Raw genomic sequence first — 23,922 nt, 5'->3', positions numbered from 1 at the left:
AACACAGCTACAATACTATATCCTAAAGCAAAATAATAAAAATATATATTTACAGTTTGTTGTCTCTGGTTTCTGCTTTCCTCATCTTCTTTTCACTGTCTTCCTTCTATCCAGCATCTGTCTTCGCTCTCTCTCTCTCTGCCATTCAGTGTCTGCCCTCTCTAATGTCTTTCCACCCACTGTCTGCCCTCTCTCTCTGCCCCTTCCATCCACTGTCTGCCCTCTCTCTCCCTTCCATCCACATCTGCCCTCTATTTCTGCCCCTTCCATCCACCATCTGCCCCAGTCTGCCATCTCTCTCCCCATTCCATCAACTTCTGCCTTCTCTCTCTCTCTCTCTCCCTCCCTTCCATCCACATCTGCCCTCTATCTCTGCCCCTTCCATCCACCATTTGCCCCAGTCTGCCCTCTTTCTCTCTCCCCCTTCCACCCACTATCTGCCCTTTCTCTCTGCCCCTTCAACCCGTCTGCCCTCCCTCTCCCATCCATCTAGGGTCTGCCCTCACTCACACTCCCCTTTCCATCCAGGGTCTGTCCCCACCCTCCCCAATCCCCTTTTCCCCTCTGGGCACCCCTCTGGGCTCCCCCACCCTCCCCAATCCCCTTCTCCCCTCTGGGCACCCCTCTGGGCTCCCCCACCCTCCCCAATCCCCTTCTCCCCTCTGGGCATCCATCTGGGCTCCCCTACCCTCCCCAATCCCCTTCGGACACCCATCTGGGCTCCCCAATCCCCTTCTCCCCTCTGGGCACCCATCTGGGCTCCCCCACCCTCCCCAATCCCCTTCGGGCACCCATCTGGGCTCCCCTACCTTCCACAATCCCTTTGGGCACCCATCTGGGCTCCCCCACCCTCCCCAATCCCCTTTGTTCACCCATCTGGGCTCCCCAACCCTCCCCAATCCCCTTCTTCCCTCTGGGCACCCATCTGGGCTCCCTCCCCCACCCTCCCCAATCCCCTTCTCCCCTTTGAGCACCCCTCTGTCCCCCCTCCCACCCGACCTGACCCAACCCGACACACCTACCAGCTCCGTTCTCCTGCTCCCACCCTGTCCTGCCTTAAAAAAAAAATTTTCGTAGCTCCAGAGTGGCAGGCAGCGCCTCGCGTCTGCCCTGCTAGTAAGAAGCTCCTGGACGTCGTCGTCGGGCCTTCCCACATTGAGTCCCACTCGCCCGCCCTCGCGGTAATAGGAAATTACCTCAGAGGAGGGCGGGACTCAATGTGGGAAGGCCCAACGACGATGTCCAGGAGCTTTTTACTAGCAGGGCAGACGCGAGGCACTGCCTGCCACTCCGGTGCTTCGAAAAAAATTTTTTTAAGGCAGGACAGGGTGGGAGCAGCGGGAGCGGAGCACCCCCCACCCGCTGACACCCGGGGCGGACCGCCCCCACTGCCTCGCCCTTGCTACGCCACTGCTCTGTGAGAGCACACATGTGTGGGGGTAATCTGCATATAGGCACTTCCAGAAATGTAATTTCACCAAAACAAAGATGAGGTAGCAATATCTAATATAATAATTCGCACCTCCAATGTTCTGAAGCTGACTCCGTGGCAGTGAAGCCGTATAGTGTTTGTAGGGTTCGTAATCGCCCTGCCCTCGAGGGCACTCTGTATAGTTGCCAGGGAAAGAAACGTGACGTCAGAAGGAGAAGGGACCAACCACAGGCCTCGCACTCGCTCTCAGTACCCCGCCCTCGGAGGGAAGGGAAGGCTGCATATAATATTCACCCACCGGAAGTTCGTTCCCTCCCTCCGAGTTCCAGGGTCGTCGTCCGTTCCCCCTCCCTCCCAGTTCCAGCATCTCCCCTCCCTCCCTCCCAATTCCAGGGTCCCCCCTCCCTCCCAGTTCCAGGGTCGTCATCCCTCCCTCCCTCCCTTCCAGTTCCAGGGCCCCTCCCTCTGAATTTTAAAAGTCATCCTGACTTACCTTGTCGGGGTTACGGCGGCCGGCAGCAGCGGTAAAAAGTGTGCCGGCTCGGCACTTACTTCTGTTTTCCCTTCTCTGTCTCTCAACTGTGGTCTTGCCCTCATTTCCTGTTTCCACAAGGGCGGGACCAGAGCTGAGAGACAGAGAAGGGAAAACTGAAGTAAGTGCCGAGCCGGCACACTTTTTACCACTGCTGCCAGCCGCCGTAACCCCGACGAGGTAAGTCAGGATCACTTTTAAAATTCGGAGGGAGGGGGCCTGGAACTGGGAGGGAAGAACTACAACCCTGGAACTGGGAAGAAGGGAGGAGGACCCTGGAACTGGGAGGGAGGGAGGGAGGGCCCTGGAACTGGGAGGGAGGGAGGGGGGACCCTGGAATTGGGAGGGGGGGGGGGACACTGGAACTTCCCTTAAAAACATTAATGGCAGAAGGTGATTACCTTGCTGGGGCTGGATTTGGTGTGGAGGCAGATTTTAGAAAGGACGTCCAGTTTAGAATAAAATCTCCCAAGTTAGTATATCATATATAGATATCCAGTTCTTATGTGTTTTAGAAAAGGATCTGCCACTATACAGCCTGTTGTAAAATACATGAGAAATGGATGTCGAGGTGCTGGCTATGTCCAGCATGAACACCAATTTTACAAACTGAAATGTCCAATCTATGAATGGGACAAAACAAGTGACATGGTCTTCTGTGTGGCAGTGTATGAACATCCATATTATAAAATGGCCACAGAAATGCCCTTGTAGAGGAATATGCTAATAGTTAGGACAGAGATGCTGGTTCAAATCCCACTGCAGCCCCTGTTCTTTCTTTCTTTCTTTCTTTCTTTCTTTCTTTCTTTCTTTCTTTCTTTCTTTCTTTCTTTTTCTTTTCTTTTTTTAAATTGTGAGCCCTCCAGGGACACAAAAAATATCAGTTGTGACTTCCCTACTCCCTCCACTGGAGAACTGCTCAACTGGAGCACCTTTCTGTAGCCTGGATGTGCCAAGTACCAGGTCTAAATAAGGACGTCTATCTTTTTGGACATAGACATCCCTTCCCCTTTTGAAATCTGAGTTGGACGTCTATATTTTTCCCACGCACCAGGGCACTTTTTACTGCAGCAGATAAAAAGACCCTAGGCATACATGGCCATGCAGTAGGAGAACCCTTACCACCACCTATTGATCTGGCAATAAGGGCTCCCACATTAACCCGGCGGTAACTGGGAAGCACGCTGTGATGCCCAATTACAGCTGAGTTAGTGCTGTGCAGGCTATTTCCAAATGTTTTCTTTTTCCCTGGAAATGGCGCACACTCAGGGCAGGACTACCACCGGTGGCTGCGTTGGGCTGGCAGTAGTTGTGGAAGAGCGCGTGTTGGGCTTACCGCTGCTCTGTAAAAGGGCCTCAGAGTTTCCAATGAATTAGACACCTTTTGTGCCTTTGTATAAAATTTTTCCACTATTTACACTTCGCAGCTAGCCAAGAGATGAGTAACTGTTTCTAGCTCTTTCTTACAGACTCTACAGATGTCTCACCAGTTTTATCAATGCTTGCTGTAAAACATCTTGGATTATACAAGCAAAAAATACGGATAACAAACTTCCATTGAAGGCTATGCTTATCAAAATATAGTTTGTTAATAAAGACACATTCACCCTCAGTTCCTGTATATAAAAATATTTAAATAAATATAACCTCAAATCTCCAAGTAGGGGAATTCATACTGAATCATTTACCCACTACTATAACAGGAGTCCAATCCTATCATTGGTTTCCATTACAGGGGAAAAAAAAGAACCAATGAAAAAAACGCCCTAGCAGAGAAAAACAATTGATTCCAAAAAATCACCAGCTATTAAATAACCAAGAATCCAAGTGTGAGTGTGTTTTAAAATTGTCAAAAAAGTTCTAACAACAATTAGAAAAATAAAGAATAAGCAGAACTGCCACAAAATGTGAAACAACCCGAGGTTGAAAAATCATAATACTTAACTGAAAAGGAGAATCTGGAAATCGTCTCTTTGCAGTGTACTCCACATGTGTCCTCCCTTGTTCTCTTACAGTACAACCCCATTCATATTGCTGTCAAAAGCAGTGCACTGCTGACCCAATTAATGTCCTCACAAGTACGCCTTCTTTTGCAATCCACTGCTGCCTCAGGAAGATGCAAATCTGCCGAGCTTCATTCTTCAAACGCCAAAACCAAGATGGCTGCGGGTGTTTACATAGTAACATAGTAACATAGTAACATAGTAACATACATAGTAACATAGTTACTATGTTACTATGTATGTTACAATGGAATGAATAAGATGTAGAAGTGGAAGAGTTGAAGGAGACAATGTACAAATTGTCCAGTAAGATATGAGGTGAACCATTCAAATACTGCACCCTGAATACCGATATCAGAGAGATGTGATGGTGATATTAAGGGTTTTTGTTTATGCAAGAGTGATTTAATATATATGTGTATTGTGGAAAAGCACCAGACCTCACTGAAAAACTTCATTGCAAAATGTTTAAGGGGTCCTTTTACAAAGGCATGCTGAAAAACGGCTTGCGGTAGTATAGGCGCGGGTTTTGGGCGCGTGCCAATCCATTTTTTAGTGCGCCTGTAAAAAGGCCTCCTTTTTGGGGGGCTGAAAATGGACATGTGACAAAATCAAAATTGCCACGTTTCCATTTTGGGTCTGAGACCTTACCGCCAGCCATAGACCTAGTGGCAAAGAATCTGGGTGGTAATGACTTACACGTGTCAAAGAAAATAAAAATTATTTTTCAGACGTGCTTAGTGGACGCGCCAAAATTTAAATTACCACAAGGGCCATGTGGTAACTGGGCGGTAACTCCAATTTGGCGCGCTTTCAGCATGCGTAGGCGCCTATGTGGCTTAGTAACAGGGGCCCTAAGTAAATTACACTCAGAAAGTTAAGGAAAGATTAGATTTGTATGCTTTATTTGCAGAGCAGTTTGTTTACAAAATACAAGCTAGGCATTCATTAGAGCACTCAGCTTTGGGTCTTATGCAAGGAGTATGTCCATCAAAATAAATATTGATCGAAACCCTGAATCATTTAATTATATTGAATCTGTGTGAACTCACTGTGATTGGTAAGTGTGTTCAGGATCTAGGTCTAGATGCCCTATTTTTTCTTTCTGTTGCTGAACAGTGTGGTGAATCTCTCTGGAATTCTGAAGATAGTTCTGCCATGAGATCTCTTGCTTGCAGAGGGGAAGTTGATGGTGAAGCTGGTAGCAAAGGTTTTTGTATTTGCTGAGTGGATGGGATGAGAATGGAGAGAGTCTTGACCGTTTTGCAGAAAGAGAGAAAGGAAGTGAAGGCCAGAGTGAAGCCCCCAAATGCTGTGGTTGAATTATGTTGTCTTGTTAGCCTGTGCAAATGAAGTCACATCATTTGGTAGTAATCTAACCACAATTCAGGAGCAGTTGATGCTTGATTTTTCTGGTTATTGAAAATGGGACAAAAAATTAATTTGAATTTGTTTAGCTGTCCATGTTTCCTCGCAGGCCAGGTAACTCATCTAGGAATGTTCAGATTATCACATAGACCCTTAGTGGTGCTTGATAAGATTCTGCCCAGTACTTGAAAGCTATTGTCTGAGAACCTCAGAATAGTTTTCTTTTTGTTGGTAATGTAACCAGAAGTTTTTTGTTTTTTTACCTGGGGCTTTAATCAGGTTCCTGAAGGTTCTGGGAGAGTAGTGGATGGCTCCTGAGGCAGTGCTATTTGTTTACACAGTGGCAGGAGTACTGCTAGGGCTTATATTTGATTAAAATAGCAACTTCAGAATCAATTACAAGCGTTTAAATTGTGGAATTTTTTTGCATGCAAGTAGAGTTTAGTGTCTGCTGACGTATAACTGAAATTTAATGCCAAAACAAAATTTGTTTAATTGTTTAATATTATTTTAAACCTGTATTAAATTTGGGAAGTGTAGCCGTGCCTGAGGTCATGAGAGCTGGATGCTGATTGGACGTTATGTGGCATGCACAAATCAAACAAAAACAAATTAACTTGGAAAACTGCCATCAAAACATATAAAAATGAGATCAAAATTGCAAAACTCAATATTATAAGAATATAATTGGTGGTAATTTCCTTAATACCAGTAAATTTTTCAATCTGATAAAAAGCCTATTATCCACAAAAGAAATAACCACAACCACTGAGTTCCCACCAACAGCAGAGCAACTGGCTACTTTTTTCAAACAAAAAGTAGTAAATCAGAGAAGGAGTACTCAAATTAAAAATCAACCATCAAGATATTTACGAAAAACAGTCAGACACACATACAGGAATAGCCACCAACAGAATCTGGTCTTCCTTCCAACTACCAACCCATGACATAGTAAAACATTACCTCCTAAAATATCAACCTCACAATGCATACTAGACTCTTGTCCTAGTTACCTTATGAAGGAAGCTCCTAATATATTCAATAATCTGCTTCAGCAGCATATCTCCTTCCTACTATTCCACGGCACTTTCCCTGATAATAAAGGCTCTATTATCCTAACATTAATACAAAAAAAAAAACAATTCAATCACCATAACTCATGTAACAAACTACAGACTAGTAGCCTCCATTCCTTTGATGATAAAGGCGATGGAAGAAATAGTAGCAACACAAACTATGGATTACCTTTCACATTTCTCCCTACTACACAAATTGTAATCAGGTTTCAGACCATGCTGTATCACCAAGACTGTCCTTACTACCCTAGTATCAAATCTCAAAAAAGAAATTAGCACAGGGTCTAAGATCCTATTAGTGCAGTTCGATATATCTAGTGGATTCGATGTAGTAGATCACAATATCCTACTAAACATACTAGACAACTTTGGCATAAGTGGCACAGTCCACAAATGGTTTCAAGGATTCCTGAAATCAAGATCTTACAAAGTGAAAATAAAAGGAACCTTATCCTCTCCTTGATCACCGGACTGAGGCGTCCTTCGGGGCTCTCCACTATCACCCATACTGTTTTAGTTTTAAACAATTTTATTGATGACCTATCACAAACAATTCAATATTCATACACTATGTTCAAGATACATCAGGAAACAAATGAACAACTTGTAATCATAACATAGAGGTAGCCATCACTTTTCTCTTTAGCTTCCTCCCTCCCTACTCCCAGCTATTTCTCCCTTATTCGTACCTCTATATCCCTCCCCGCAACCCCCCGTCTGCCCTTCCTTAATACAATGATGTCAACACTAGGTAACAGACTAGAAACAGCAGGATTCAAAACATTCATATCTGCTGATGATGTTACCATATACATAACCATCAAAAAGAACATTCAAGACATCTTACAAAAGGCAGAACTTGGCTTAAATTGGATGGAAACCCGGGCCTCAGAATCCAAACTAAAGCTAAATAAAGAAAAAACTAAATTCATGGTCATTACTAACCTATTTGACCAAAACGACTACAACAGTTTCACAATTGACAACACTTCATTCCCCATTGACAATAATCTGAAAATTCTAGGTATAATTATAGACAAATATTTGACATTTGATACTCAAGTTTCCTTAGTAATCACAAAATTGTTCATGTCTCTTTGGAAACTAAAAGGATCGGACCCTATTTCTCATCAAAAACATTCAGACTATTGGTACAATCATTAACATTATCCCAATTTGATTATTGTAATTGCCATATATACTGGCTGTAAGGAGAACCTTTTGAAAAAACTTCAAATAGCTCAAAATACTGCTGTCAAGTTCATATACAAAATCTCTCATTTTGAAAGTGCCTCCCGTTTATTAATCAAATTACACTGGCTTCCCATCAAAACAAGAATCACCTTCAAATTATGTACCTTTATCTTTCAAATCCTAAACGGCGCAGCTCCAGACTATATGGGACCATTAATAAACTTAACTCAAAGAAACGGTAAATATGAATCAAAAACTATCTCAGACTATAGCTCCCAAATTGCAAAAAAGTGATCTACAAAACTGTCCTCTCTGCAGACTTCACTTACCTAGGAACCAAATGGTGGAACTCCTTACCACCCAAAATAAGAAATATACAGGAATCTACTAGATTCCACAAAATCCTCAAATCGTTCCTATTCAAACAAACCCTAACAAAGAACAACCATGTCTCAAACAACTAATTGTTACCTGAATTGGTTATTACTCTATTTACCATTAACCTCTTTGCTTTATGTACAATTTCTCATTCATAATACATTTTCTAAATGTTAAACATCCATAGCTATCCCAGTATGTTTATGATACAGTATTGTAAAATTGGATTTTTACAACAAATTACTTTCTTATGCATTATTCTTTGTTATGTATCCTATACTGTAACCACATTGAACTCAAACTTGTTTGGGATGATGTGGGATATAAATGTCACCAATAAACATGTATTAATCTTTGCTTTTCAAATGGTACTCAATTGATATTACTTTCCCATTCTAAAGATATCTTCTCATGGGAGCACCAATAATCCAAAGGATTACTGCATGTAAAACAGTTTTTATTTAAGAAATGGAATCTTTGCTTATTGTCCATTCCAGTGGTTCCCAAAACTGGTCCTGGAGGCACATCAACCAGTCAGGGTTTCAGGATACCCACAATGAATATTCATGAGAGTGATTTGTATGCACTGCCTCCACTGCCTGCAAATCTATCTCACGAATATTCATTGTGGTGGGTATCTTTGAAAACCTCACTGGCTGGGGTACCTCCAGGACCAGGTTTGGGAACCACTGGTCCATTCTATAAACATATAAAAATATGTACAATGTGAACAATGCATAAACTTTTATCATGTTGTATATAGATATTCATACAGGTAGAGCTGGGCAGTCTAGCCGAGAAAGAGGAGCAGATCTGTGTAGGTACCTTTCCAAGGGATAACAAAACTAAATGCATACCTTTGTGTTATTTGCACTAAGCCGATTTGCACCACACAGGTAGTTTGATTATTGCTCTGATACTATATAAACTACAAATGGTAACTTTTTCGGCAATGTAAATCTGAAATGTAAATCTAATTCAGTTTGTTGATTACTCACCAGTGAAGGCTAATAGACTTTTGTTAAACCTTGGAGCTGGGACCCGTTCTCCCCCATAACCGCCCCCAGCCCCCCTTCTCCCCCTCCTCCCTCCCCTTCAATAACTCTCTAGAAACCAATATTGGGAAAACCTAGGCCGCAGCTTGCTTTATTAACAATTCAAACAATTGATTAACTTGTACAAACTTGCCACCCACCGCCCCAAGCTACATGGGTCCGGACATGCCGTCATCCGGGACCCCCCCAACCGCCAATCGCCATGTCACCAAATCGGCAATCTCTTCCAGGCCCCGCCATCACAGCAAGGGCCCCGCTCCATGTGGACCTCCACACTTGTCTCCCGGGTCACCCGACCTGCCTTCCATTCTCTGGCTCAGCCCCCCCCCACCCCCCATGAGCCATATCTTATGTTTCAACAATTTTTATTTTAGATATAACTACATACTAACAAACATTTACTTTCACAGGATACATACAACTGAGTTCCACATCATTTGCTCTTATTCCAAAATGTACTGCTAAGATCCCCTAAAGTGATGTGGTTCCCCCTTCTACTTAATCTACTTATTTCCATTCCTTATCCCTTATCCTCCCCTCCTCTAATCCCCTCCTTCTCATCTCCCTCCCCCCTCCCGTCAGCCCTTCCAGTAACCCCTATATGCCAAAACCCACTTTTGTCGGCGTATAGTATATGATTATAAAGTATTAACAATAAGACTACGTCCTTTCTGTCATCTTATCTAAGTAGCATCCCCATATTTTAAAGAATCGAGTTTTCCTTTTACAATGTCCTTTAGCCTCCTTTGCCTCCCAAACCAACAATTGATGCACCTTATTGCGCCAGTGCCAGAAGGTCGGTGGATTGGCTACAGTCCAGTGTTGCATGATACATTTTCTTGCTACCAGATAAAGTTTTCGACACAGCAGTGTTTTATCAGCATTCAATCTCCTTTGTGGCTCCTTTATATCTAACACTAGTTGTAGTGGGTTCATTTCTCTTCTACTACCCACCACCCCTGTAAGATAAGTAACTATTTGCCTCCAATAGCGTTGTATTAGTACACAATCCCACAATGCATGATACAATGAATTCTCAGAGTTATTACATTTCAAACATATAGCTGTTTCAATTCCCCCTGATTTATACAGTTGAACTTGGGTGAAGTACGCTCTGTGTAGTATTCTATACGCACATTCTCTATAATCAGCTCCTCCTATTATGTGTGGAATATCTTTGAGCTGCGTCATCATATCCCAAGAGTCCAATGCCCTTCCCACGTCTTTTTCCCATTTCTGCCGGATCTGAGTCAGTTCCTTCCCCGGGGCCAGACTCCACAGCTTCCGATGTATTTGTGATATGGAGGGAGCATGTTCAGAGATCTCATCAAAGAAAGTCTTAATTTTATTGCCTAATTTGTTATTCAATACTTCTTTACTTAGTGATTGTATGTAGTGCTTTAGTTGGCAATGTGCATATCTGTCGCCCCAGCCCTGTTCATTTTGGCCTATCAACTGTGTCAGCGGTTTGATTTCCCCAGTTGCATCTAAAGCATCTGCCAATTCAATTACCCCTAGTTGCTCCCATCTGTCAAAAGTTTTATTTTCCAACCCAGGTACAAAGGCCGGATTCCCTTTAATATTTATAAGTTCAGTTGTTCTCGGGTCCCCTCCTAGTAATGTCCCTAAAAATCTCCATGCTTCTCTTATTGGTTTACGTAGAACGTTATTTCTATGTTTATGTGGGATCTCTGTATTCCACAAGTGTAGTAGTGTAATATAGCGGTAAGGACTAAAGAACGCATCTTCTATCTCCAGGGGTGTATGTTCTTGAGTCTGGTAAATCCTATCCCTCACTTGCCGTAGGAGGCAGGCCATATTATAAAATTTAATATTGGGAATTCCCAGGCCCCCCTGTTTCCATCCTCCCAACATATATTTCTGCTGCATCCTAGCTCGTTTCCTGTCCCAGCAAAACCTAAACATTAGTCGATATAGGTGTTTTATATCTTTCTGTAGCAATACTATGGGTAAGATCTGTAGTGCATAGAGCCATTTGGCAATATGACCATTTTAATAAGACTTATCCTCCCCGACAGAGACAACGTCAAGGTGCCCCAGGAGTCTAGTTGTTGGGTTGTCTGTTCTAACAGCTTTGCTACATTTAATTGATATATCTCCCTCGGTTTAGCCGGTAGTAATATACCCAAATATGTAAAGAAGTTATGTGTCTGTTTCAAAGGGAATCCATCCAGCCATAAGCTTTGGATGTCCGTATTGATCGCAAGGAACTTGAAGATTGGGGTTTAAAGGAGGAACTGTAAGTTAGTGATAGGCTGATATCCTTAATACTTTAGCAAGTTTTAAATTACGGAAAAACTCAAAAAACACTAAGATGGAGTCAGCAGTCCAGCAGCGAGAGGGGTGCTATCCAGTCTTTTGCATTGAGTGTCACATGTATGATTATCTCCCAATTGGTGAGGTGTCATATGTGTGTGCCCGATGCAAAGAGCTCCTAGCTCTCAGAGAACGTGTCCGTTCTCTTGAGGCTAGAGTAGCAGACTTGATGGAGCTGAGGGAGACAGAGAGGTACATAGAGGAGACCTACAGGGATGTTGTAGAGAAGTCCCACCTCCAGTCAGGTAGCCCCTGTGCTACCTTGGAGGAGGGAGGTCTCCTAGAAGGAGAGCATCACCCTGGTGAAGTAGGAAGTACTCCTGTAGCCAGGACCTGCCCACCAGGGGATGTATTATCCTTTCGCACCGAGGATATATCTCCAAATGTTGCCCGGGAGGGAAAGGTTAGGACAGCTGTTGTACTTGGTGATTCGATCATTAGGCATATAGATAGCTGGGTGGCTGGTGGATGTGAGGATCGCCTGGTGACTTGCCTGCCTGGTGCGAAGGTGGCGGACCTCACGCGTCACCTAGATAGGATTTTATAAAGTGCTGGGGAGGAGACGGCTGTCTTGGTACATGTGGGTACTAATGACATAGGAAAATGTGGGAGAGAGGTTCTGGAAGCAAAATTTAGGCTCTTAGGTAGAAAGCTGAAATCCAGATCCTCCAGGGTAGCATTTTCTGAAATGCTACCTGTGCCACGCGCAGGGCCCAAGAGACAGGCAGAGCTCCAGAGTCTCAATGCGTGGATGAGACGATGGTGCAGGGAGGAGGGCTTTAGATTTGTTAGGAACTGGGCAACATTCTGGGGAAGGGGGAGCCTATTCCGAAAGGATGGGCTCCATCTTAAGCAGAGTGGGACCAGGCTGCTGGCATCGGCGTTTAAGAAGGAGATAGAGCAGCTTTTAAACTAGAAATGGGGGGAAGGCCGACAGTCGCTCAAAAGAGCATGGTTCGGGATAAGGTATCTTTCAAAGATATCACCATAACAGGGAAGATAGAGTATCCTGATAGTGAGGTTGCAAAAGAGATTGTAGTAGATCGGGTATCTTTAAATAACAATAAAAATCAGACAAAAGATTGCCAATTAATACTGTCAAGTACTAAGCATGATGTACTTAGGAACAACAAACATAGTTTGAAATGTCTATATGCGAATGCCAGGAGCCTAAGAAATAAGATGGGGGAGTTGGAATATATTGCACTAAATGAAAAATTAGATATAATAGGCATCTCTGAGACCTGGTGGAAGGAGGATAACCAGTGGGACACTGTCATACCGGGGTACAAATTATATCGTAGTGATAGGGTGAATCGGATTGGTGGAGGGGTAGCATTGTATATTAACGAGAGCCTTGAATCAAATAGATTGAAAATTCTGCAGGAAACAAAACACTCCTTGGAATCACTGTGGATTGAAATTCCATGTGCAAAGGGGAAAAGGATAGTGATAGGAGTGTACTACCGTCCGCCTGGCCAGGACGAACAGACGGATGCGGAAATGTTAAAGGAAATCAGGGACGCAAACAAACTGGGCAACACAATAATAATGGGGGATTTCAATTACCCGCATATAGACTGGGTTAATGTAACATCTGTGCACGCAAGGGACATAAGATTTCTTGATGAAATCAAGGACAGCTTCATGGAACAGCTAGTTCAGGAGCCGACAAGAGAAGGAAAAATACTAGACTTAGTCCTTAGTGGTGCTCATGATCTAGTGCAGGGGGTAACGATACGAGGGCCGCTTGATAACAGTGATCATAATATGATCGGTTTTGATATTGGCATTGAAGGAAGTGAAACTAGGAAATCAAGTACGCTAGCGTTTAACTATAGAAAAGGTGATTACGACAAATGAGAAAAATGGTGAAAAAAAGACTGAAAGGAGCAGCTCGCAGAGTAAAAAACTTGCATCAGGCGTGGATGCTGTTTAAAAACACCATCCTGGAGGTTCAGGACAAATATATTCCACGTATTAGAAAAAAGGGAAAAAAGACTAAACGTCAGCCGGCGTGGCTAAACAGTAAGATAAAGGAAATCATTAGAGCTAAAAAACAATCCTTCAGAAAGTGGAGAAGAGAACCAACTGAAAGTAACAGGATAGATCATAAGGAATGCCAAGCCAAATGCAAAGCGGAGATAAGGAGGGCAAAAAAGGACTTTGAGAAGAAATTAGCGTTGGAAGCAAAAATACATAGTAAAAATTTTTTTAGATACATTAAAAGCAGGAAACCGGCCAAAGAGTCGGTTGGGCCGCTGGACGAAAATGGTGTTAAAGGGGCGATCAAGGAGGACAAAGCCGTAGCGGAGAAATTAAATGAATTCTTTGCTTCGGTCTTCACCGAGGAGGATTTGGGGGGGACACCAGTGCCGGAAAGAATATTTGAAGCGGGGGAGTCGGAGAAACTAAACAAATTCTCTGTAACCTTGGAGGATGTAATGGGTCAGTTCAGCAAGCTGAAGAGTAGTAAATCACCGGGACCTGATGGTATTCATCCCAGAGTATTAATAGAACTAAAAAATGAACTTGCGGAGCTACTGTTAGAAATATGCAATCTGTCCCTAAAATCGAGTGTAGTACCGGAAGACTGGAGGGTAGCCAATGTTACTCCGATTTTTAAGAAGGGTTCCAGAGGAGATCCGGGAAATTATAGACCGGTGAGTCTGACGTCGGTGCCGGGCAAGATGGTGGAGGCTATTATTAAGAATAAAATTGCAGAGCATATACAAAAACATGGACTGATGAGACAAAGTCAGCACGGATTTAGTGAAGGGAAGTCTTGCCTCACCAATCTAATGCATTTTTTTGAGGGGGTAAGCAAACATGTGGACAATGGGGAGCCGGTTGATATTGTATATCTGGATTTTCAGAAGGCGTTTGACAAAGTGCCGCACGAAAGACTCCTGAAGAAATTGCAGAGCCATGGAATCGGAGGAAGGGTATTATTATGGATTAAGAACTGGTTGAAAGATAGGAAGCAGAGAGTAGGATTGCGTGGCCAGTATTCTCAGTGGAGGAGGGTAGTTAGTGGGGTCCCGCAGGGGTCTGTGCTGGGTCCGTTGCTTTTTAATGTATTTATAAATGACCTAGAGATGGGAATAACTAGTGAGGTAATTAAATTCGCCGATGACACAAAATTATTCAGGGTCGTCAAGTCGCAGGAGGAATGTGAACGATTACAGGAGGACCTTGCGAGACTGGGAGAATGGGCGTGCAAGTGGCAGATGAAGTTCAATGTTGACAAGTGCAAAGTGATGCATGTGGGTAAGAGGAACCCGAATTATAGCTACGTCTTGCAAGGTTCCGCGTTAGGAGTTACGGATCAAGAAAGGGATCTGGGTGTCGTCGTCGATGATACGCTGAAACCTTCTGCTCAGTGTGCTGCTGCGGCTAGGAAAGCGAATAGAATGTTGGGTGTTATTAGGAAGGGTATGGAGTCCAGGTGTGCGGATGTTATAATGCCGTTGTATCGCTCCATGGTGCGACCGCACCTGGAGTATTGTGTTCAGTACTGGTCTCCGTATCTCAAAAAAGATATAGTAGAATTGGAAAAGGTACAGCGAAGGGCGACGAAAATGATAGTGGGGATGGGACGACTTTCCTATGAAGAGAGGCTGAGAAGGCTAGGGCTTTTCAGCTTGGAGAAGAGACGGCTGAGGGGAGATATGATAGAAGTGTATAAAATAATGAGTGGAATGGATCGGGTGGATGTGAAGCGACTGTTCACGCTATCCAAAAATACTAGGACTAGAGGGCATGAGTTGAAGCTACAGTGTGGTAAATTTAAAACGAATCGGAGAAAATTTTTCTTCACCCAACGTGTAATTAGACTCTGGAATTCGTTGCCGGAGAACGTGGTACGGGCGGTTAGCTTGACGGAGTTTAAAAAGGGGTTAGATAGATTCCTAAAGGACAAGTCCATAGACCGCTATTAAATGGACTTGGAAAAATTCCGCATTTTTAGGTATAACTTGTCTGGAATGTTTTTACGTTTGGGGAGCGTGCCAGGTGCCCTTGACCTGGATTGGCCACTGTCGGTGACAGGATGCTGGGCTAGATGGACCTTTGGTCTTTCCCAGTATGGCACTACTTATGTACTTATGTACTTATGTAAGGGCTTCCGACTTGTCCATGTTCAATTTGAAGCCCGAATAGTCTCCATATTCACGGAAGATCTCTAAAAGATTTTCAAGTGTCTTCTTTGGCTTTGTAATTATCATTAACAAGTCGTCTGCAAACGCAGCCAGTTTGAACTCCTGCTTCTTAAGTTGCACCCCAGGAATCGCTTTACAATCATATATATCCCTAATGAGAGGGTCCAATTGGAGCGCAAAAAGCAGGGGTGACAGAGGGCACCCCTGCCTTGTTCCTCTATCAATCTGTATTTCTCCTGATACGTTACCGTTTATCAGCACTTGCGCTCTCGGTAAGTAATACAATGCTCTGATCGCCTGCATAAAGTTGCCATTGAATCCATATTTCTCTAGCACCGAGTACAGAAAGGGCCACTCCACTCTATCGAATGCTTTTTCTGCATCAAAGCTTATCATTAAAGCTTGTTCTTTGGAGTGACCCAATCCTTCCAGGGCCGCCAGAATGTTCCTCATGTTTTTCGTAACTGATCTACCTTGTACAAATCCTACTTGCGCTGGATGTTTAAGCTCAGGTAGTACTCTGCCTAGTCTGTTTGCCTCCTGATTGAGTAGGGAGATAGGTCTGTAAGATGTAACTAGTTTTTCATCTCTTTTAGGCTTAGGAAACACCACTATTCGGGCCAAATTTAAATGTTCAGGCATCTTACCCTTTTCCATCCATTCATTAAATACCCTAGCCAAGGTAGGAATCACCGAGTCCCCCATCAGCTTATAAAATTCCGCTTTATATCCATCTGGGCCTGGGGCTTTGCCTGTTTTGCTCTGGGTTATGGCCAAGGTCACCTCCTCAATGCTAATCTTAGCATTCAGGCGATTCTGGTCACTACTCCGCAGCCTCGGGATTTGTAGGCCCTCTAAATATAATTCCCCTGATAATCCCTCCTGGTCTGAAGCCTTATAAAGTTGTTGATAGTATGTTTGGAAAGCTAGCCTGTATGAGTTTCCCCTCCGTGGTTTTTATAGCTGTTATGTTTCTAGATGCACACTTAGGTGCTATGAGGCGAGCTAGATATTTGCCCCCTTTGTTCCCATGTCTATATAGTTGGAATCTATAATAGGCTTGAGACTTTATTTCTCTCTCATGCAGCAGAGAATTCAAAGCTGTTTGTAGGACCAACGCTTCCTGTCTAGTCTTGTTACAGGGATTCGTGATGTATTGTCTATTCAAATTGTGTAGTTGTTTTTCAAGCCTCACAATTTCTCTATCTCTTGCTCTTTTATATTGCGTAACATAACTTATAATTTCGCCTCTCAATACTGCCTTTGCCGCTTCCCAAAAGTTAGTTGTTTCAGTTACCGAGCCTTCATTAAAGTGTTTATATTCAGCCCATTTTGCGAGTAAATATTCCCTAAATTTTGCTTCTCTTATCAAGTATGTCGGAAACGTCCAGCTGTGCATCATCTCCTCTTCCCCTCCTCCACTTCATTCCTATCACTGAGTGATCCGATATTACACAAGGGTCTATATGGGCCACCGTGATATCTGTTAATAAGTTGCGGGATGCTAATAAATAATCTATTCTAGATGATGTTCCGTGTGCTCTGGATTGGTGTGTGTATTCTTTGTCAAGTGGGTGCAGTGTCCGCCAGACGTCAATTAGATCAAGCGCTGTACAAAAGTCTGGTAGTCCTCTGGTATCTAAGTACATAAGTACATAAGTAGTGCCATACTGGGAAAGACCAAAGGTCCATCTAGCCCAGCATCCTGTCACCGACAGTGGCCAATCCAGGTCAAGGGCACCTGGAACGCTCCCCAAACGTAAAAACATTCCAGACAAGTTATACCTAAAAATGCGGAATTTTTCCAAGTCCATTTAATAGCGGTCTATGGACTTGTCCTTTAGGAATCTATCTAACCCCTTTTTAAACTCCGTCAAGCTAACCGCCCGTACCACGTTCTCCGGCAACGAATTCCAGAGTCTAATTACACGTTGGGTGAAGAAAAATTTTCTCCGATTCGTTTTAAATTTACCACACTGTAGCTTCAACTCATGCCCTCTAGTCCTAGTATTTTTGGATAGCGTGAACAGTCGCTTCACATCCACCCGATCCATTCCACTCATTATTTTATACACTTCTATCATATCTCCCCTCAGCCGTCTCTTCTCCAAGCTGAAAAGCCCTAGCCTTCTCAGCCTCTCTTCATAGGAAAGTCGTCCCATCCCCACTATCATTTTCGTCGCCCTTCGCTGTACCTTTTCCAATTCTACTATATCTTTTTTGAGATACGGAGACCAGTACTGAACACAATACTCCAGGTGCGGTCGCACCATGGAGCGATACAACGGCATTATAACATCCGCACACCTGGACTCCATACCCTTCCTAATAACACCCAACATTCTATTCGCTTTCCTAGCCGCAGCAGCACACTGAGCAGAAGGTTTCAGCGTATCATCGACGACGACACCCAGATCCCTTTCTTGATCCGTAACTCCTAACGCGGAACCTTGCAAGACGTAGCTATAATTCGGGTTCCTCTTACCCACATGCATCACTTTGCACTTGTCAACATTGAACTTCATCTGCCACTTGCACGCCCATTCTCCCAGTCTCGCAAGGTCCTCCTGTAATTGTTCACATTCCTCCTGCGACTTGACGACCCTGAATAATTTTGTGTCATCGGCGAATTTAATTACCTCACTAGTTATTCCCATCTCTAGGTCATTTATAAATACATTAAAAAGCAACGGACCCAGCACAGACCCCTGCGGGACCCCACTAACTACCCTCCTCCACTGAGAATACTGGCCACGCAATCCTACTCTCTGCTTCCTATCTTTCAACCAGTTCTTAATCCATAATAATACCCTATCTATCTTTCTTATTTTAGTTGGGGGGTATGATCTATCTAGGATTGGATCCCAAGTCATATTGAAGTCGCCTCCTAACATTGTGGGTAGCGTGTCCAACCGTGTGATCTGTTTGAGTACCTTCTTATAGAATTTTTGATCTAGTACGTTAGGAGCATAAATACTTCCCAGAAGTATGTTTTCTCTATTTATGGTAGCTATACACAAAACATATCTACCCTCTGGATCTGTAATTATCCTCTGCACTTTGGTTGCTAGCCCCTTACGCATGAGTATTGCCACCCCTCCTTTCTTTCCTACAGCCGCAGATGCCACACAATCAGCTACCCACCATTTAGCTAGTTTGGTATGCTCAGTTTTGGACAAATGTGTTTCCTGGAGCATCGCAATATCTGCCCCTATGCGTTTAAGGTGTCTCAAGATTTTTGATCTTTTGATTGGGGAGTGTATGCCCCCCACATTCCAAGATACTACTTTAATCTGTTACCTTTTTGTATCCATTGTACTGTCTTCTGATTATACTTTGCTTCTAGGAGTCGCCGGCCCAGCCTCCAGCCACTCCTTCTATGATGCCATTTTCTTTCTACTAGCTGTATTTGAATTCTGGATTTATGATGGGTTACTCTCTTTCCCTCCCACCCCTCTTCCCCAGTTCTATCTCTATCTACCTGTGCTCTGTTCGCTATCCTTCCCCTCCCCTCCTGGCCTAACTGTCTCCCGATCTCCTCCCCTCCCTGAAGTCTACCTTCCTCCTCCCCTCCCTGTTCCCCTTTTGAGTTCCCAGCCCCTATTGGACTTGTCATGTGTTAACCCCCCCCCCCCCCCCTTCTAGTCTTCCCCGTGATGTAATTTATCTTCCCAGGCATTTCAATCTCCCGTAATATCTTTTATACCCTAGCATCATTGTCCCAGTAACAAGATCACAGGTTTTTAACATATAACTTCCCCTCAGAACTTTCAACATCAATTCACAGCCTAAACACACCCCGCCATGGTTGCAGCACCCTAGCTAGCTGTGTTAACTCCAGGCAATTGTATTTTGTCCCAGTGACAGTATAGTGTCTAATCAACATGAGATTACTTTAACCCTAAATCTCCTTATTGTCTTATCATTAAATTCTTCTAACTAACAGAACTTTAGTGTACTAAGCATTTTACTCTTAAACCTGGATATTATAGTCTACTGCACTTTCACCAGCTTCAAAGACACCATGTGTGGTTATTAGAAGAGTTCTCCTTTATTTGGCATCTCTTCGTCTCCTCTCTCTTTTTTTTCGGCAGAGATTATCAAGCTTCTCCATGGCCGTGCTCTAATCAGCAGCATCCAACCGTCCTTCATCGAGTCATTATCGGTATGTAGCGTCTCCCCTGCCAATTCTGATAGCTCAGTGGAGTGATTTTGATCATTCGTGGGTGTTGATATTAATATCACCCTGCGAGTCAGGGCTGATTCCTCATCTGATAAAAAGGTGGTCCCATCGTGGCGTCTCCTCAAAACTTTCCGGCTGCTCAGTGTAATCCCAGGTTCTTAGTTAGAATTATAATCCAATTGTGTTTGTGGCTGGTTCCAGATCATTGTCACCATGTTTGCTGTGTCCTTGGTATACAAGTCTCAATCTCTCGTGCCAGTTTTGACTACTTCTTCCGTAGTATTCATTCATCTCTAGCTGTTAAAATGCTTTTAACATAGTCTTGAGCTTCTGGTAGCGAGTTGCACATGTGCGTATTGGATTGGTAGAATATCTTTAATTTGGCAGGGTACAGCAAAGCAAACTTGATTTTATGCTGCACCAGCTGGGAGCAAATTGGTGAGAAGTTCTTTCTCTGGGCGGCCACCGCCATGGAATAGTCTTGGAAACATAGGATTTTGTAGTTGTTGTAGTTCAAACTGGCTCCCGCTCGTATTTTCTGCATGATGACAGTTTTATGGTGAAAATTTAACACTCTGCAGATAACCACTCTTGGTCTGTTGTTATTCTGCCTCACCGGGCCTACACGATGGGGCCCGTTCGACGATCAGTGGGCCCATATCTGCAGGTAAGCGAAGTTCTTTTGTGAGCCACGTCTCCAAAAAGCCTCGTAGCTCCTTGTCTCCAAGCTCCTCCGGTAAGCCTATAAAGCGAAGATTGTTTCTCCGCGAGCGATTTTCTAGATCTTCAAGCTTTTCCGCTTGAGTTTCAACCATTTTCAGAAGTTTGGAATATTGGCGTTCCACCGCAGTGACCTGGTCTTCGAGGGCCCCCGTGCGCTGTTGAAAACTAGCCACTTCCTGGCTTATTTGAGTCATGTGCGTTTGGAGACCCTCCAGTTTAGCTTCCAGCCCCTGTAGTTTCTTATCTAATATGGCTTCCAGTGCTGTGGTGACTTCTCCCACGATTTCAGCTGTCCATGCGGAGCTAACTGTTACACTCGATGGACTTGCCGGGGCCGCCATCTTGTCTTCTCCGAGTTTGCTCTTTTCCTTGTCTCGTCGGAGCGTTTTGGCCGCCATCGCCGCTTTTGTTCACCAGCTAAAGTAATTATATCGTTGAGAAGGTATCCCAGTCCTTTCTGAGGTGATTTTGTATAGTTTTGCGGGAATCCAAACCGGGGTTATCTAGAAGGAGCACGGAGCTGATCTTTCAGTGACCGCTCACATGCATGGCGTCACGTGATCTCCCATGAGCCATATCTTTTGCAGCTCGAGGTTTATTGTGTTCTTTATTTTTGCCACTGTGACATGTCCTGCCAATCCTGAAAGACACAATAACACACATCGTCCCCCCCAAACACATCCCCTCCCCCCGACATAAGGGTGGGCGGGTAGGAACCTCCTCCGAGGATCGCCGACGCCCTGATGTTCGCCGCCACCCCTTCCTTTATCTCCTCGCCCAGCCCCGCTCCCTCCCTCCTTCTTTGGCCAATAGGCAGCCTGTCCTACCACTCTGACAAGCTGCCTCTTTTAACCTGCCCAATCCCAGCCTAGGAGCTTCTCAGCACAGTCTGTGCTAGCTCCCAACATGCCCCAGAGCTGACTCAAATGGGTCCAGCCCTCGTTTAACTGGGCCCTTCGAGACCAGATCTCGGGCCTCCTATTCCAGGAGAGGTGAAGGCTACATCAGCATCACCCAACATGTGTTGTAAATTGTATATGTTATAATACACTTTAAGTTCATTAATAGTGCTTGTAAATATTAGAAGACTCATCATTTATTAAATATTATTTTATGACACTGTAGGTCAGTCTCTACTCATATTTTTATCATTTCTTTTAGAACCATGCATTTTATCTCGAGAAGAAATGGAGTATAATAACATAGAACCGAGATGGCTTTATGACAACAGACACTACCTTTATCATGGTGACTACGTTGAATTTAGATGTAAAGTTGGATATAATGCGATGTCTGAGCTAAGACCCCAGTGCAACCTGGGACAACTAAAATATCCCAAATGTGTTTAGAAAGGAAGGTAAAACAACATTTTTATAAAAGATGCCCAATTCCTCTATTTCAAGATCAGTGTGATTTAAAAAGGAAACAACTGTTGTAGACTGGTAAAACAATTATTTTGACAAAAGACAATTAAATGGTTTCTACATAATATATGAGCACAACTCACTAGTTCTTTTATTTGTTTCTTTTTAATAATCTTTTCAATATATGCTGAGATTTAATGTTCCTACTGCTGTTGAGAAATAAGCCTATGAATATCACAATGGCATAGGAACAGGGCTGGCTTAACCAATAAGCATGCCTAGGCAATCGCCTAGGGTAGCAGCTTCTTGGAGGTCAGCAAATAGCAGCAAAATTTGATATTTAATAAAAGCATCCAATTAGGTGCCCAGAGGGCAAATGATAGGAGTCTATTAAATAAATGAGAATAGGCACTTTCCTTTACAGAATAATAGTATAAGCAGGTATTAATATGCCTAATGTTTAGACACTCTCTTACTTATGCCAGCCAGAGAGCTGGTGTAAGTGCACAAGCTTAAGTGCAACAGGAACACACATAAGTGCGAGCCCTGCCTAGATCCTACCCATTCTCCTCCCTTGTGTACACCCTACCCCTTACAAATACATGCTGTATAAGTTAAAGCAGGTTTTTTATTTGCAGAGTAGCACATGGGTGCCATACTAGCATTTATGCACATTATGCTACTGTAGTATTCTAGACATTTACACACATGCTGCCGGATTCTATATAGCGAGCCTAGGGATCTGCGCCAAAATTCAGGCATATGCTATAACAACGCACATAACTCAATTGTCTTAACAAGCCAATCAGTATATTTAACAGCACTTAAGAAGCAATAATGAGCATTAATTGGCAATAATTAGAATTTACACGCATAACTCTCTAAGCAGATTTTGTAATGAACTGCATCTAAATTTTATAGCACGCAGTTCAAAAGGGACATGGCTAGGGGTGGGGAAATGGACATTTCGTGAGCATTCCAAAATTTACATGCATTGTTATAGAATCTGACCCAGTGCACATAAATCCATGTGCCAGGATTTGCACCACGTTTTCGTTGGTGTAAATAGACATGCGTACTTTTAACCTCTGAGATATCAACTAAGCGTATTCTATGTACCACGCCTAAATCTAGGCATTGCTTATAGAATACGCTTAGGCGGAATTGTTTACTGCACAGATTTTTTAGGCGCCATATATAGTATCTGGCCCACAATGTCCACATAAATGTGAGCACCTCAGGTATAGAATTGCCCCATTTTAGGCACCCCGATGCAATGTGCCTGTTCTGTAAAGGAAAGTACACACATACTCTCTGTTGTGGAATACTAGTGTAAATGAGCAGAAACACACATTTAGATGGGCCCACTTTTGCAAGGTCTATGGCAAGCGTAAATGATCACATGCAAATGCGGCACTTACGTACATATTCCCAGATTCTATATATGGTGCCCAAATTTGGGCGTGCTGTTGAGATGTGCATGCAAATTAATTGTTTAACAAGCTCTTAGCCATCAATAATTGGATACCGACAACTATGCTGTTATTGATGTAAATTTGCACTCACAAAAGGAATCCTTTTACTAAGCTGCAGTAAAAAGTGGCCTGCGGTAGTATGGGCACATGTTTTTGGTGCACACCGAGACATTTTTTTACCACATCTGGGAAAAAAGGCATTTTTTTATTTATATAAATTTAATGTTTTACATTCAAAGAACAAACTTATGAATGATATTAGCAAAATCAGAAATAAAATATACTTACAAGAAAAAACAATGGAAAAATAACCTCAAACTTAGTCCACAATTCACTAAGCCAAGATACAAGGAAATGTTTAAGGAAAATACTCATAATTAATCTTCCCCAGCCCGTGAGTATCAGAAAACCCCCCACACCCCCAACCTTCCTCCTCAAGGTCTGTCCATAAAAGGACATTTCTCTGATAAGTGAATATTATTTTGCTTTGTTTTTGGGACTTTAAGATTGGGATTTAAAGGAGGAATTGTAAGTTAGTGATTAGTTGATAAAGTTTGCTTTTTTATATTTGTATTCAATCTATCTCCATACTCTTTTCTCCCTAGTTTTAAAATTTGAACTTTGTACCTAAGCATTAACAAA

At 43.3% G+C, this 23,922-nt stretch overlaps 1 protein-coding gene across 2 annotated transcripts in view; it reads left to right on the top strand.

The window, feature by feature from the left end:
• Positions 1-21,943, top strand: part of F13B (coagulation factor XIII B chain) — a 145,441-nt gene extending 123,498 nt beyond the window's left edge. For both annotated transcript variants that reach the window (XM_030207384.1, XM_030207383.1), the window contains one exon: positions 21,603-21,943. In XM_030207384.1, coding sequence (XP_030063244.1) covers positions 21,603-21,790 — 188 coding nt within the window. In that variant the 3' untranslated portion in view covers positions 21,791-21,943. The remainder of the gene's footprint in view (positions 1-21,602) is intronic.
• The last annotated feature ends 1,979 nt before the right edge of the window (positions 21,944-23,922 follow it).

Source organism: Microcaecilia unicolor, chromosome 6, assembly GCF_901765095.1.
Source record: "Microcaecilia unicolor chromosome 6, aMicUni1.1, whole genome shotgun sequence".
In the NCBI taxonomy this organism is placed as follows: domain Eukaryota; kingdom Metazoa; phylum Chordata; class Amphibia; order Gymnophiona; family Siphonopidae; genus Microcaecilia; species Microcaecilia unicolor.
Note: the sequence above shows the minus strand (reverse complement) of the source record. Positions and strands in the feature narration are given on the sequence as shown.